General features: G+C 49.9%; 1 protein-coding gene across 1 annotated transcript in view; it reads right to left on the reverse strand.

The window, feature by feature from the left end:
- abl1 (c-abl oncogene 1, non-receptor tyrosine kinase) overlaps positions 1 to 16211 on the reverse strand; it is a 139684-nt gene that overhangs the window by 15979 nt on the left and 107494 nt on the right. The window contains exons 4-5 of the mRNA XM_070863588.1: positions 14169 to 14441; positions 1560 to 1658 (exon numbers count right to left, since the gene is read on the reverse strand). Of these exons, the coding sequence (XP_070719689.1) occupies positions 1560 to 1658; positions 14169 to 14441 (372 nt within the window). The remainder of the gene's footprint in view (positions 1 to 1559; positions 1659 to 14168; positions 14442 to 16211) is intronic.

Raw genomic sequence — 16211 nt, forward strand, 5'->3', positions numbered from 1 at the left:
CCCCCAACAACCCCCCCCCCCCCCCCACACAACCTCCCCCCCCCCCACACAACCTCCCCCCCACACACAACCCCCCCCCCCACACAACCTCCCCCCCCCCCCCCCCCCCCACACAACCTCCCCCCCCACCCCACCCCCCCCAAGATGTCTGCGCTCCTCTAATTCTGCCCTGCTGAGCTTCCCTGATTATAATCGCTCAACCATCGGTGGCCTTGCCTGCTGTTGTTGGGCCCCCAGGTTCTGGAACTCCCTCCCTAAACCTCTCTACCTCCTTCAAGACACGACTTAAAACCTAGCTCTTTGACCAAGCTTTTGGTCACCTGCGCTAATTTCTACTTATGCAGCTCGGTGTCAAATTGTTTTTATCTCATAATACTCTGGTGAAGCACCTTGGCACGTTTCCCGACTGTTAAAGGTGCTATATAAACACAAGTTGTTGTTGTTGTTGTTGATACAATCTTTGTTCCCCAACTTATTTTTGTTGTAAAATGGGACTGAACATGCCGGGATTTGGAAGGTGAATTTCCTATTGTAACATCACAAAGGTTACAGCTCCAGAGCAACATTCCACGGAGTCTATCCTTCCAAATCTCCCATCGGGACGCTGGTTGTGATTCGAGATCTAACGATTCCCTATCCCCTTTCCTAACAGGAATTCACCAGTTCCATTTAAAAAACAAACCGCTGCCATGGGTTTCTCTTCCCCCTTCGTGACGAACAGACGAAAATGACGGGCAGGGAAAGGTCCATCAAGTTGTTGGTAATCGGTTCCCCAATTCTATCACAATCTGACTTAAAAAGCAAGTTCACTAAATGTCTTATTTAGAAGAATCATAGAAATTTACAGCACGGAAGGAGGCCATTTTGGCCCATCGTGTCTGTGCCGGCCGACAAAGAACTTCCCAGCTTAATCCCACTTTCCAGCTCTGGGTCCGTAGCCCTGTAGGTTACGGCACTTCAGGTGCACATCCAAGTACTTTTTAAATGCACTGAGGGTTTCTGCCTCTATCACCCTTCCAGACCCCCAGCACCCTCTGGGTGAAGACATTTCCCCTCAAATCCCCTCTAAACCTCCCCCCAATTACTTTAAATCTCTGCTCCCTGGTTGTTGACCCCTCTGCTATGGGAAATAATTCCTTCCTATCCACTCTATCTAAGCCCCTTATAATTTTATACACCTCAATAAGGTCTCACCTCAACCTCCTCTTTTCCAAAGAAAACAAACCCCAGCCTATCCAATCTTACCTCGCAGCTAAAATTCTCCAGTCCTGGCAACATCCTTGTAAATCTCCTCTGCACCCTCTCTAGTGCAATCACATATTTCCTGTAATGTGGGGGCCAGAACGGCACGCAATTTTCTCTTGATAAAGTCTGTGTAAAAATAAGTTGTTCCTCCCCCCCGTCTTTATACTTTTATCTATAACCCTAACTTAATACCTCCTTATTTTTGATTTTAATTGTTTGAGGGGGGGGGGGGGGGGGGAGGGAACAGAGGAGGTGGATTTTCTTTGATTTTTTTCTTCTTCAAACACTTGCACGGGTGTAACAAGTCACCTCACCTGCACACACTCACCTAGCAGCTGTACTAGATTGGGATGCTTAATTTCCTTCATAACTGAAGCCTCTTTCAAGAACTCTTCCACTTCCATCGTATCTTCCTGGGGAAAGAGAAGAGCCCGGCATGAGTTACGGAGGACCGAGGGGTACAGGGACATTGGCAGCACACACAGGGGAAACAAGAGAGCTCGATACAACCCCGGCCAATGTTGCGTGTTGTGCTGCGATGGTCCCGATCTCGAATGCCTCACCTGTGATTTACTCCGTTCTGTAACTGAAATATCAGTGGGCTTTTCCCTGAAACATAGGACATAGGAGCAGGAGTCGGCCAGTCGGCCCATCGAGCCTGCTCCGCCGTTCAGTGAGATTGTGGCTGATCTTTTATCTCAACTCCACTTTCCTGCACTGTCCCCATATCCCTTGATTCCCTTAATATCCAAAAATCTATCGAGCTCTGTCAAAGACTGAGCCTCCACAGCCCTCTGGGGTAGAGAATTCCAAAGATTCACCACCCTCTGAGTGAAGAAGTTTCTTCTCATCTCAGTCATAAATGGCCGACCCTGGTTCTGGACTCCGCAGCCAGGGAAAGCAGCCTCCCCGCTGCATCTACCCTGTAAGAATGCCCCATCGGTGATTTACTCCGCTCTGTAACTGAAATATCAATGGCTTTTCCTTGCAAAGAACATTGTCTACCTTTCGCTGCAGACTTTTGCTCAGCACGCACTGTTAACGAGAGGTTAAATACATCGAATGCACACGCAGTGAAAGCGGGAATACATGCATGAAGACAATGAGGTTACAATCCCAGAACTTCCCATATTTCAACATAGCGCCGACTGTGTGTGGCTGAAATTTGGTTTCTGCTTAATATTCCCGATGGCAAAAGAGGCAGAGGGGGAGATCGAGTTGTTGTGATCTGGAACGTGCTGCCTGAAAGGGCAGCGGGAGCAGGTTCAATAGTGACTTTCACAAGGGAACTGGAGAAATACACAAAAGGAAAAATATGCAGGGCAATGGAAGAATTGAGCAGGGAGAGTGAGACTGATTGGATAGCTTGTTCAAAGAACTGGCACACTCACGATGGGCCGAATGGCCCCCTACTGAGCTGTATCATGCTACGATACGGTGAAGAGACTCACATTTATACAGCACCTTATTCTGTATAGAAATATCTCAAAACACTTCAGCCACGCGGCAGCCATTTTGTGTACAAGCAAAACACAAACAGCAGCAAGTGAGCAGCTAAACCTGCCTCAGATGGTAGATGGTATCGGCTGACCGTGCGCACTCTCGGTCTCAACTTCTATTGACTCTCGAGGCACTTCTCCCAATCTTACCCCGGTACCATTCCCTCCGCAAGTACGGCCACCGATGGGTGAGGGATTATAATCAAGGATGCTGAAGAGAGCAGAATTAGAGGAGCACAGACATCTCGGGGGACGGGGGACGGGGGGGGGGCGTTGAGGGGCTGGAGGAGATTACAGAGATGGGGAGGGGTGAGGGCCATGGAGGGATTTGAAAATAAGGATGAGAATTTTGAAATCGAGGCGTTGTTTAACCGGGATCCAATGTAGATCAGCGAGCACAGGGGGTGATGGGTGAACGGGACTTGGTGCGAGTTAGGACACGGGGGTAGTCGAGTTTTGGATCACCTCTATTTACGTAGGGTAGAATGTGGGAGGCCAGCCTGCAGTGCGTTGGAATAGTCAAGTCCAGAGGTAACAAAGGCATGGATGAAGGATGAGCTGAACCACAGATTTTTGCAGTGCAGGCGGTCATTCATCCCATCGTGTCTGATGGCTCTTCCTTCGAACAATCGAAAACTAATCCCACCACCATGCTCTCGCCCCTCTAGTCCTGTACGCCCTCTGCTCTCCATGTTCAGCTACTTTTCCCTTAAAGGATACAATGGCCTCTTAGTCACTAATTTGTTCTGAAGCTGAGATGCATTTTGCAAAACCGGGAAGCTGTAACAATGTTAGTTGGAAAATAACCTCGCCTCTGAGTCAGAAGGTTGTGGGTTCAAGTCTCACTCCAGGGACTTCAGGCCGTCAGTCCAGTCCAGTGCAGTGCTGAGGGAGGGCTGACATGTTGACGTGACGTGATTTCTGCCCAGGGCTCTGAATGTCAAAGTGAAGACGTTGACAGCAGTACTGAGGGAGTGCTGCACTGTCGAAGGTGCCGTCTTTTAGATGAGACGTTAAACCGAGGCCCTGTCTTCTCCCTCTCAAAGATCACATGGCACTATTTCGAAGTAGAGCAGGGGAGTTCTCCCATTGCTGTTTGCGGGAGCTTGCTGTGCACAAATTGGCTGCCGCGTTTCCCACATTACAACAGTGACTACACTTCAAAACGTACTTCATTGGCTGTAAAGCGCTTTGGGACAGCCTGAGGTCACGAAAGGCGCTATATAAATGCAATATGATAATGATCAGATAATTTGTTTTTTTGTTAAGTTGATTGAGGGATAATATTGGCCCCAGGACACCGGGGATATCTCTTGTGCTTTTCTTCGAAAATAGTGCCATGGGATCTTTTACGTCCACTTGAGAGAGCAGACGGGGCCTTGGTTTACCGTCTCATCTGAAAGACGGCACCCCCGACAGTGCCGCACTCCCTCAGCACTGCACTGGGAGTGTCAGCCTAGATTTTCTGTGCTCAAGTCCCTGGAGTGAGACTTGAACCCACAACCTTCTGACTCAGAGGCGAGAGTGCTGCCCACTGAGCCACAGCTGACACTTAAGTAAAGTAGTTAGGGGTCATAGATATTGTCGAAATAGAAAGAATGAACTTACATTTATATAGCGCCTTTCCTGTCCCACAGCACTGCATTTTAAAAATTATTCATTCATGGGATATGGGCATCGCTGGCAAGGCCGGCATTTATTGCCCATCCCCAATTGCCCCTTGTGAAGGTGGTGGCGAGCCGCCTTCTTGAACCGCTGCAGTCCGTGTGGTGAAGATACGCCCACAGTGCTGACTTTGTCTTAGCGGTTTGGTGTCTCGCTGGGTCATTTCAGAGGGCAGTTAAAAACCAATCACATTGCTGTGGGTCTGGAGTCACATATAGGCCCAGACCAGTTAAGGACGGCAGATTTCCTTCCCAAAAGGACATTAGTAAAACAGATGGGTTATCACCATTTCTGATACCAGCTTTTTAATTCCAGATTCATTTAATGAACTGAATTTAAATTCCCCAGCTGCCGTGGTGGGATTTGAACTCGAGTCCATGGATCATTAGTCCAGGCCTCTGAGATTACTAGTTCAGTAGCATGACCACTATGCTACCATACTAATGAAGTACTTTTTGAATGTGTAGTCACTGTTGTTTTGCCAGCAGACGTGGCGGGTAATTTGCACATGGTAAGGTCCCACACACAGCAATGAGATAAATGACTAGTTTACCTATTTGCTGGAGGAATGTTGGAGGGGACACTGGGAGAACTCCCCTGTTCTTCATTGAATAGTGCCAGGCGATCCTTTACATCCACCGAAACAGGTCGATAATGCCCCTGCTTAACACTGAATCATAGAATGACAAAACACAGAAGGAGGCTATTCGGTCTGTGCCTCTTTGGTAGAGCAATCCAATTAATCCCACTCCCCCTGCTCTTTCCCCATAGCCCTGTAAATACATTCCTGCTTATCCAAAAGACGGGAGCACAGAAGTGTCAGCCTAGATTACATGCTCAAGTCGTGGAGTGGGGTTTGAATCAATAATCTTCTGAGGGCAGTTAAGAGTCTGGAGTCGCATATCGGCCCAGACCGGGTAAGGACGGCAGATTTCCTTCCCTAAAGGACATCAGTGAACCAGATGGGTTTTACGACAATCCGGTAATCTCATGATTGATTCTAGCTTTTTATTCCAGATTTTATTTAATTCACTGAATTTAAATTCCCCCAGTTGGTCATTGGTCCAGGCCTCTGGATTACTGGTCCCGTAACATAGCCACTCTGCTACTGTACACCCCGCTTCATCACTGAACCAAACTCATTGAAACTGTTCTGCACAAAGTAGAGCAGTAACTGCTATCTAACTTATTAGGCTTGGGCCCTTCAGGACAATTTTCAGCTTCCCATACAGCACATCATCACTCCAGTGCACCCTGTACCAATGCTATATCTTGGGTTATTTAATGTTACCCACTTTCTGCATAGTAGAACAGGTGGGACTAGAGTTCGGCTGTGGTATGTTGAAGCAGTTCTCTGACACCTCGGTTCATAGTATTATAGAAATTTACAGCACGGAAGGAGCCATTTCGGCCCATTGTGCCCGTGCTGGCTGACAAAGAGCTATCCAGCCCGATCCCACTCTCCAGCTCTCGGTCCGTAGCCCTGTAGGTTACGACACTTCAAGTTCTCATCCAAGTACTTTTTAAATGCGGTGAGGGTTTCTGCCTCTACCACCCTTTCAGGCCGTGAGTTCCAGGCCCCCAAAACTTTCACCTCAAATCCCCTCTAAACCTCCTACCGATTCCTTTTACTCTATGCCCACTGGTTGTTGACCCCTCTGCTATCAGTAAGTCAGGCCACTGCACCAGATTATCCATGTGTACAGATTGCTGTATACAATAGGGTTTCCAACTCTATCACTACAGTCAACTCTCTGATACGTAATGCTGCAAGGTCATGTTATGTTCGTGTAGACCACTAGGGGGGGCTCACGGCACACTTAGCAGGGCTGTGTCACACAAACAGGCAAGTGCACAGCAGCCTTGCAAATTGGATGGAGTTTTATTTTTTTTGTTGAGGTTTGCTAATGGCCATTCCCCTCCCATGTCGGGCGGGGAGGGGGCAGTACTCCTAACTTTATTTTGAGGGCCAGTATCCCAAGCGGCGAACTGCTGACCGACTGGTGCCGTGAACCCCTCAGGTACACAAGAACATAATAGGAGCAGGAGTCGGCCAATCAGCCCCTCGAGCCTGCTCCGCCATTCAATGAGATCACAGCTGATCTTTTCCCTCAACTCCACATTCCCGCCCTGTCCCCATATCCCTTGATTCCCCTAATATCCAAAAATCTATCGCTCTCGGTCTTGAATATAGTCAGTGATTGAGCCTCCACAGCCCTCTGGGGCAGAGAACTCCAAAGATTCACCACCCTCTGAGTGAAGACATTTCTCCTCATCTTGGTCCTGGTTCTAGACTCTCCAGCGAGGGGGAAACATCCTCCCTGCATCTACCCTGTCAAGCCCTGTATGAATTTTGCATCTTTCAATGGGATCACAGCTCATTCTTCGAAACTCTTAGAGAATATAGGCCCAGTCTGCTCAATCTGTCCTCATCGGACAATCCCCCCCATCTCAGGAATCAGTCTGTAGGCTAACTGCGTTGGACAGTGGGGAGAGGCAGAAGCCAGGACTGCCGTCACTGGACAAAGCCCAATGGGGGAGATTTTCAGTCACAAGACAGGCACGTGCTCAAGCAAAAGGGCCTTGTTCAAAGCGGCCAGCTGCAGCCCAGTTCACTGGCCTGTGACTGCCGTGAGTCACCACTATCCTTGAGCTGATAACAACTTGTATTTATATAGCGCCTTTAATGTAGTGAAATGTTCCAAGGCACCTCACAGCAGTATTGAGAGATAAAAATTTGACACCGAGCCTCAGAAGTAAAAATTAGCGCAGGTGACCAAAAGCTTGGTCCAAGAGGTAGGTTCTAAGGAGCGTGTTGAAGGAGGAAAGAGAGGCAGAGAGGTTTAGGGAGGGAGTCCCAGAGCTTGGAGCCCGGGCAACAGAAGGCACGGCCACCGATGGTTGAGAGAATATAATCAGGGATGCTCAGGAGGGCAGAATTAGAGGAGCGCAGACATCTTGGAGGAGGGGTTGTGGGGCTGGAGGAGATTACAGAGATCGGGAGGGGCGAGGCCACGGAGGGATTTGTAAACAAGGATGAGAATTTTGAAATCAAGGCGTTGCTTAACCGGAAGCTAATGTAGGTCAGCGAGCACAGGGGGTGATGGATGACTGGGGACTTGGTGCGAGTTAGGACACGGGCAGTCGAGTTTCGGATCACCTCGAGTTTACGTAGGGCAGAATGTGGGAGGCCAGCCAGGAGTGCGTTGGAATAGTCAAGTCTAGAGGTAATAAAGGCACGGATGAGGGCTTCAGCAGCGGATGAGCTGAGGCAGGGGCGGAGGCTACAAGATAACGACAAACAAAAATGGCAGCAGTCAATCAGCCTCCAGCAATCACTGGTAGAGGTGGTCTCACACTAGGAAGGACAGGAGCAGTCTGTGGTAAGAAGGCGGATGGTATTCGGGCCCACCACAAACATGAAAAGAAAGACTTGCATTTATAAAGCACAGTCCCACATCAGTAGCTGTCAAACATCTTGATAATGAATTGCTTTGAGCTTTGTTTCCATGTTAAGCAGGTTCAGGGAGCGTCCATGTTAATGACTGATTAATTATTTAATCAAAAAACCCTCATCGCAGTTAGAAAGTATGTGAAGTGCCATAACCTACAGGGCGATGGACCAATAGCTGGAAAGTGGGATCAGGCTGGATAGCTTTTTGTCGGCCGGCACCGACACCATGGGCCGAATAGCCTCCTTGTGTGCTGTAAATTTCTGTGATTCTACGAAAAGAGCAAACCACCTCGGACGGTGAAGTTCGATCGGAGCTGTTTACGTACGCGAGTTCACGTGCGGGCAATGCTCCCCCCAGCGGCGAGATCGCACACGTGACGGGAAAGGTTACACGCAGGCCGCTCACCGGCCTTTCCGTTTTGTGTGGTGAATGGGCGCGGAATGTTAAAGGGGCCACGACAGAACAAAATGCCGCTCGCAGGAAACCATGCACACGCTCCCCTGCCTTCCACAGCCAGAAGCAATGCGAGCAGGGTCTGAAAACCTGACTCGTGCCTCCAATACAGTCGGGGCTGTAACGTATTTGCTTCATGGGCCCTTTGCTTAAGAATTCACAGCAACACATTGCTATTAAGAACTAGTTGGTTTATTAGCAAAAGGTTTAACAATCACACCACACATTACCAGTTCATCCACCAGGCTCACAACCACCTGCCTCATCGTGGATCCCCCGAACCCAACTGGCTGGGGTTTTATTGAGTCTTGTGAGCATCACGTGACTGGCTAAGCCACTCCCACCTCAAGCTCTACCAGCCTGTGAGCATGCTCACAGGTTCATACATTACAGGGACTGTATCCTTTGACAACAGTAATCTATTTGTCTCACCATTTCACTCGCTTTCCCTTATCCTTTCTCTTTCCGCCTCTCCCTTTCACCCCATCTCTTGCCCCATTTTAATTTTCTGATTTTTATTTTCTATTTCTGTCTTCAAAGCTGGTCTGACTGGATGCACATGTGGAACTATTACGGATTGATTTGTTTCTTGCTCACTGGACAGGACGCTATGAAGGCACAGCTTGCCCAGAATCCATAGCACTAGTGAAAGTCCACTATTAAATGTACAGGACCTGCTGTTTTACTAAAGGAAGAAAGATTTGCATCTATATAGTGCCTTTCACGACTACCGGACATCTCACAGCGCTTTAGAGCCAATTAAGTACTTTTGGAGTGTAGTCACTGTTGTAATGTGGGAAACACAGCAGCCAATTTGCGCACAGCAAGCTCCCACAAACAGCAATGTGATAATGACCAGATAATCTGTTTTTTTTTGTTATGTTGATTGAGGGATAAATATTGGCCCAGGAATAACTCCCTTGCCCTTTTGTGAAATAGTGCCGTGGGATCTTTTACGTCCACCTGAGAGGGCACTCGGTTTAACGTCCGAATGACGGCACCTCTGACAGTGCAGCGCTCTCTCAGCACTGCACTGCAGTGTCAACCGAGATTTTTTTTTGTGCTCAAGTCCCTGGAGTGGGACTTGAATTGAACCCACAACTCTCTGACTCAGAGGCACGTGTGCTACCTACTGAGCCACAGCTGTCACAGTAATAGGAACCAGTTACTGGTTCCGTGAGTCTGGGAAAGCACCACTTCCACAAAGTGCTTTTTCGTTCTCTCACATTCCAGTAAAACAAACCAAAACAACAGCTTTAACCGAGTAAAACGTCCCAAGACGCTTCGCAGGAGCAATTCGACAAAAAACTGACCGAAGGCGGCAATGTTATAACAGGTGATTAAAAGTTTGGTCGAAAAGGTTGGTTTTATGGAATTGTCTTAAAGGAGGTGAGAGAGGCGGAGAGGTTTAGGGAGGGAATTTCAAAGCTTAGGCCCTTGGTAGCTGAAGTCACGGCCGCCAATAGTGGGACGAAGGGACGTAGGGGATTCACAAGAGCCCAGAGCGAGAGGAGCGCAGAGTTCTCGGGGATAGGGTTGTGAGGCTGGAGGAGATTACAGAGATAGGGAGGTTGCGAGGCCCTGGAAGAATTTGACAAGAATTTTAAAACCGAGGCGTTGCCGGACCGGGAGCCTAATGTAGGTCAGCGAGCTCAGGAGGTGGTGGGTGAACGGGACTCGGTGCAAGTTAGGACACGGGGCAGCCGAGTTTTGGGTGAACTCATGTTTACGGTGGGTGGAAGATGGGGGGAGGCCGTCCGGGAGAGCGTTGGAATAGTTGAGCCTGGAGGGAACAACAGAATGCTGCAAAGCTAGGATTTACCAGCATAGTGCAGGGGGCAGGAAACTGCGATAGTCAGCGGGTGGCAGGAGATTCCAATGTCTTGTATAAGACCCACAACCGCCCTGGGAGAGAGCTGATAGATCTGTTGCAGTGCAGTGTCGGCCGTGGGCTCAGTGGGCAGCACTCTCGCCTCTGAGTCAGAGAGTTGTGGGTTCAAGTCCCATTCCAGGGACCTGAGCACATAAATCTAGGCTGACACTCCCAGTGCAGGGCTGAGGGAGTGCTGCACTGTTGGAGGTGCCGTCTTTCGGATGAGGCGTTAAACCGAGGCCCCGTCTGCTCTCTTGGGTGAGCATAAAAGATCCCACGGCACTATTTCGAAGAAGTGCAGGGCAGTTATCCGCGGTGTCCTGACCAATATTTATTCCTCAACCAACATCACTAAAACAGATTATCTGGTCGTTATCACATTGCTGTTTGTGGGAGCTTGCTGTGCGCAAATTTGCTGCCTCGTTTCCTACATTACAACAGTGACTGCACTTCAAAAAGTACTTCATTAGCTGTAAAATGCTTTGAGAGGTTCAGTGGTTGTGAAAGGCGCTATATAAATGCAAGTCTTTCTTTCTGTAACCAGAATTCCCAATGCACTTCAGCCTCTCCCAAGCGCATGTGTTGACTTCATCTGGATACAGATACACTACTACCCTGTAATCCCCTTTATCCAGCAATGCATGTCCTCACAGTATGCCCAGGTGTCAGGGCTCGACATACAATTGCACTGGCAAAGTGGCAGACAGGTCGTGCCCTGAATTTCCCCACTGTTGATTATAAGCAGGTTATTGTCAATTTCCTTTGCAATATTCTCCAATAATCTATGCATAATTATAAAAATATTTACAATTAAACAAATCTCTCTTCCCTTCTGCACTCAGCCTCGCACTGATTAATTCCTCATCCGTGGCAGTTCTAATCACCGGAACGCACCACGACCTGTCTCTGAGTATCCCGCTCTTCCTTTCTCCCCTTTCCCCTTGTCGTTACCGGGCCCCGCGACCTTGGGGGCCCACTCCAGGTCACTTTCTCCCTCTGCTCCCCTTCCTGCTCCTAAACCCTCCATCAACACCTGCCGCTCCTGGAAAATGACCAACAACAACCTGTATTTATATAGCGTCTTTAATGTAGTGAAACGTCTCAAGGCGCTTCACAGGAGCGATTATCAAACAAAATGTGACACCGAGTCACACAAGGAGAAATTAACGCAGGTGGCCAAAAGCTTGGTCAACGAGGTAGGTTTTAAGAAGCGTCTTAAAAGAGGAAAGAGAGGTACAGAGGTGGAGAGGCTTAGGCAGGGAGTTCCAGAGCTTGGGGCCCAGGCAACAGAAGGCACGGCCACCGATGATGGAGCGATTATAATCAGGGATGCTCAGGAGGGCAGAATTAGAGGAGCGCAGGCATCTCGGGGGGGGGGGGGGGGGGGTTGTGGGCTGGAGGACATTACTGAGATAGGGAGGGGCGAGGGCCATGAAGGGACCTGAAAACAAGGATGAGAATTTTGAAATCGAGGCGTTGCTCAAACGGGAGCCAATGTAGGTCAGGGGGTGATGGGTGAGCGGGGCACGATGCGAGTTAGGACACGGGGCAGGGTTGTGTTATTTTGAGGGTTGGGTGGAGTGCAGTGTTGAAGCAGGATAAGAGGCGACTTTACTCAACGCCTGACCCGAGTCTGTTCAATGCTGACCCCTGGGTGCCTGAAATGGAAAGAGTTCCATTTCCCAACACTGACATCCTGCACCTTTGGGGCGTGGGGCGAGATGGGGAACACATCGATCAGTGGATAAGCTTTACTGTGTATCGCTCGTATTTAATCACGAGGGGCCACAGAAATGTGACCCCTTGGATGAACGTAAGAAATAGGGGCAGGAGTCGGCCATTCGGCCCCTCGAGCCTGCTCCGCCATTTAATATCACGGCTGATCTTCAAGCTCTGCTCCACTTTCCTGCACTATCCCTATATCACTTGATTCCCCTAGACTCCAAAAATCTATCGATCTCAGCCTTGAATATGCTCAGCGACTGAACATCCCCAGCTCTCTGGAGTAGAGAATTCCAAAGATTCATAACCCCCTGAGTAAAGAAGTTTCTCCTCATCTCAGTCTTAAATGGCTGACCCCTTATCCTGAGACTGTGACCCCTGGTTCCGGACTCTCCAGCCCGGGGGGGAAACATCCTCTCAACATCTACCCTGTCAATCCCCCTCAGAATCTTATACGTTTCAATGAGATCACCTGTTATTCGTTTAAACTCCAGAGAGTATAGGTCCAATCTACTCAATCTCTCCTCATAGGACAGCCCCCTCATCCCAGGAATCAATGATGCAATGGAACATTTTCATATTGGCCGAAAAGAGGAGAAAAATACTACTTCTGCATGCAATGGCAGTGCTCAAGATGCATTTTGCCATGGGCCATGTCAAATGGTGATAAATGTGGCGTTCCAGCACTGGGACTGTTCCGGAATAATCCACATATATTCATCTGGTGTTTGATCGTGATTGGATGTACAAACTCGGCAAGTAACCTTCCATCTCCCTGCAGTAATTCACCAAGGACGGCAAATGGTTATATTAAACAGTGTGCAACTAATAATTAATTCTCAACCTGTTCATGTGCATGCCACAATTTGTGTGCGGTGCATTAAGGTCGACATAATCCCCTTCATGTCTTCTTTTATAGCCAATTTGTGCACAGCAAGCTCCCACAAACAGCACTGTGATAATGACCAGATAATCTGTTTTAGTTATGTTGATTGAAGGATAAATATTGGCCCCAGGACACCGGGGATAACTCCCTGCGTTTCAAAATAGTGCCGTGGGATCTTTTACATCCACTTGAGAGAGCAGATGGGGCCTCGGTTTAAATCTCATCCGAAAGACAGCACCTCCGATAGTGCAGCGCTCCCTCAGTTCTGCGCTTTCGACAATGCGGTACTCCCTCAGCACTGCCTCTCCGACAGTGCAGCGCTCCCTCAGCACTGCCCCTCCGACAGTGCGACGCTCCCTCAGTACTGTCCTTCTGACAGTGCGGCGCTCCCTCAGTACTGCCCCTCCCACAGTGCGGCGCTCCCTCAGTACTGCCTCTCCGACAGTGCAGCGCTCCCTCAGCACTGCCCCTCCTACAGTGCGACGCTCCCTCAGTACTGTCCTTCTGACAGTGCGGCGCTCCCTCAGTACTGCCCCTCCGACAGTGCGGCGCTCCCTTAGTAGTGCCCCTCTGACAGTGCGCGCTCCCTTAGTACTGCCCCTCCGACAGTGGGGTGCTCCCTCAGTACTGCCCCTCCGACAGTGCGGCGCTCCCTCAGTACTGCCCCTCCGACAGTGCGGCGCTCCCTCAGTACTGCCCCTCCGACAGTGCGGCGCTCCCTCAGTACTGCCCCTCCGACAGTGCGGCGCTCCCTCAGTACTGCCCCTCCGACAGTGCGGCGCTCCCTCAGTACTGCCCCTCCCACAGTGCGGCGCTCCCTCAGTACTGCCCCTCCGACAGTGCGGCGCTCCCTCAGTACTGCCCCTCCGACAGTGCGGCGCTCCCTCAGTACTGCCCCTCCGACAGTGCGGCACTCCCTCAGTACTGCCCCTCCGACAGTGCGGCGCTCCCTCAGTACTGCCCCTCCGACAGTGCGGCGCTCCCTCAGTACTGCCCCTCCGACAGTGCGGCGCTCCCTCAGTACTGCCCCTCCGACAGTGCGGCGCTCCCTCAGTACTGCCCCTCCCACAGTGCGGCGCTCCCTCAGTACTGCCCCTCCGACAGTGCGGCGCTCCCTCAACACTGCACCGGGAGTGTCAGCCTGGGTTATGTGCCCAAGTTTCTGGAGTGGGACTTGAACCGACAACTTTCTGACTCCGAGGCGAGAGTGAGCTAGCCCTGACACCCCAATATATTGACTCTCCAATAATTTATGTAAATTACAAACGTGCAAACTGCATATTCTTCACGACATTCTATAAGCCAAACCAGCAACTGCTTGCGATTCCACCCTGCTGTGCACAAGAGCTGTGATGGAAATCCCAACGTACCTTCAGTGTCTTCACGGCCACAGTGAGATTGTATTTCTTCCACACTCCCTCGTACACCTCCCCGTACTGTCCCCCGCCCAGCTTGTGCTTCATCGTGATGTCAGTCCGCTCGATCTCCCACTTGTCGTAATTGGGGGAGACGCCATAGATGGTGGGCTTGTTGCGTTTGGGGGCGGGGTAGTGTAAGGTGGTGATCAGACCGTCGGCCACCGTCGAGTGGTGGTGAACAAGTTCCGCCAACGTGTTGAACCGGCTCTCCGAAGACACGTACAGCTGCAAAAAGCAAGGCAGGCAAGTGTTAACAGCATTCAGAAACGGCACAGTAAGTTGGGAAAAAGTCACAGATAATCCATATTTATCCACGTTCCCCGGGATCACCACGGGTTCCATCCCAGCCCCGCCTAATTCCAAAACCGCTCGCCTTTGCTACCTCTCTCCCAGTCTGCACTGTCTTTCGGATGAGACGTTAAACCGAGGCCCCGCCTGCCCTCTCAGGTGGTCGTAAAAGATCCCATGGCACTATTTCGAAGAAAGGCAGGGGAGTTATCCCCGGTGTCCTGGACAATATTTATCCCTCAATCAATATCACTAAAAAATAGATTTTGTGGCCATTATCACATTGCTGTTGTGGGTGTTTGCGATGCGCAAATTGGCTGCCGCATTTCCTACATTACAACTATGGCTGCTCTCAGGTGGGCATAATAGATCCCCCTTCGAGGAAGGACACAGCAGCTAGCCCCAGTATCCTTCATTGGCTGTAAAGTGCTTTGAGACGCCCGGTGGTCGTGAAAGGCGCTATATAAATCCAAGTCTTTCTTCAAAGGCCTCCTAAAACTTCTCTGACTGTGCCTTCAGACTCTCTCCCCTGCAAAATTCCTCGACTTCCTGGTCTCCCCTCATTAAGCACTCTTGAGATGTTCTTTTCTGCAAAGAGCACTGAATAAATCCAAGTTTGCACACCGCAGGCCTCTGTACAGACACAGCTGTGCTGTACACAGAACATGACACTCGCTCCCCTCATCTCAGGTCATTGAAATAGATTGTAAATAGTCGAGGCCCAAGCATTGATCCGTGCGATACCCCACACTAGCGGCCCCATTGATCAGTCAGCTTCAGCTGAATTCCATTATACATCCCACGACAATGAAATTTAACATACGAGAGACTTGCCAATAACTTCCATTGTGATAGAACTTCCATTGTCCTCGCTTGCTTGCAAGGCTAACTGTGGCAATGCAGAACTGCTGCAGCATTCCACCGAGCTCAATTCCCATCGCCCCCCTGTTCTACTTTGCAGAACGTGGGTGTTGAGAGGGGGCAATTTATTAAATAACCCAAGTTATAGTATTGACGCAGGGTCGACTGGAGTCAAGCTGTGCTTTATGCAAAGCTGTAAAACCGCCTATTTCCATCTTCGTAACATCGCCCGTCTCCGCCCCTTGCCTCAGCTCATCCGCTGCTGAAGCCCTCATCCATACCTTTGTTACCTCTAGATTTGACTAGTCCAACACACTCCTGGCCAGCCTCCCACGTTCTACCCTACGTAAACTGGAGGTGATCCAAAACTCGCACCAAGTCCCGCTCACCCATCGCCCCCTGTGCTCACTGACCTACATTGGCTTCCGGTTAAGCAATGCCTCGATTTCAAAATTCTCATCCTTGTTTACAAATCGCTCCATGGTCCTGTCCCTCCCTATCGCTGTAATCTCCTCCAGCGCCCCCCCCCCCCATCCCCGAGATGTCTGCGCTCCTCTAATTCTGCCCTCTTGAGCATCCCCGATTATAATCACTCAACCATCGGTGGCCATGCCTTCTGTTGCCTGGGCCCCAAGCTCTGGAACTCCCTCCCTAAACCTCTCCGCCTCCTTAAAACCTCCCTCTTTGACCAAGCTTTTGGTGGCCTGCCCTCATTTCTACTTACGCAGCTCGGTGTCAAATTTTTAAAATCTCATAATACTCCTGTGAAGCACCTTGAGACGTTATACTATGTTAAAGGCGCTATATAAATACAAGTTGTATTTATGGGAAGTTGAGAAGTATCCT

This window comes from Pristiophorus japonicus, chromosome 20 (assembly GCF_044704955.1).
Source record: "Pristiophorus japonicus isolate sPriJap1 chromosome 20, sPriJap1.hap1, whole genome shotgun sequence".
NCBI lineage: Eukaryota > Metazoa > Chordata > Chondrichthyes > Pristiophoridae > Pristiophorus > Pristiophorus japonicus.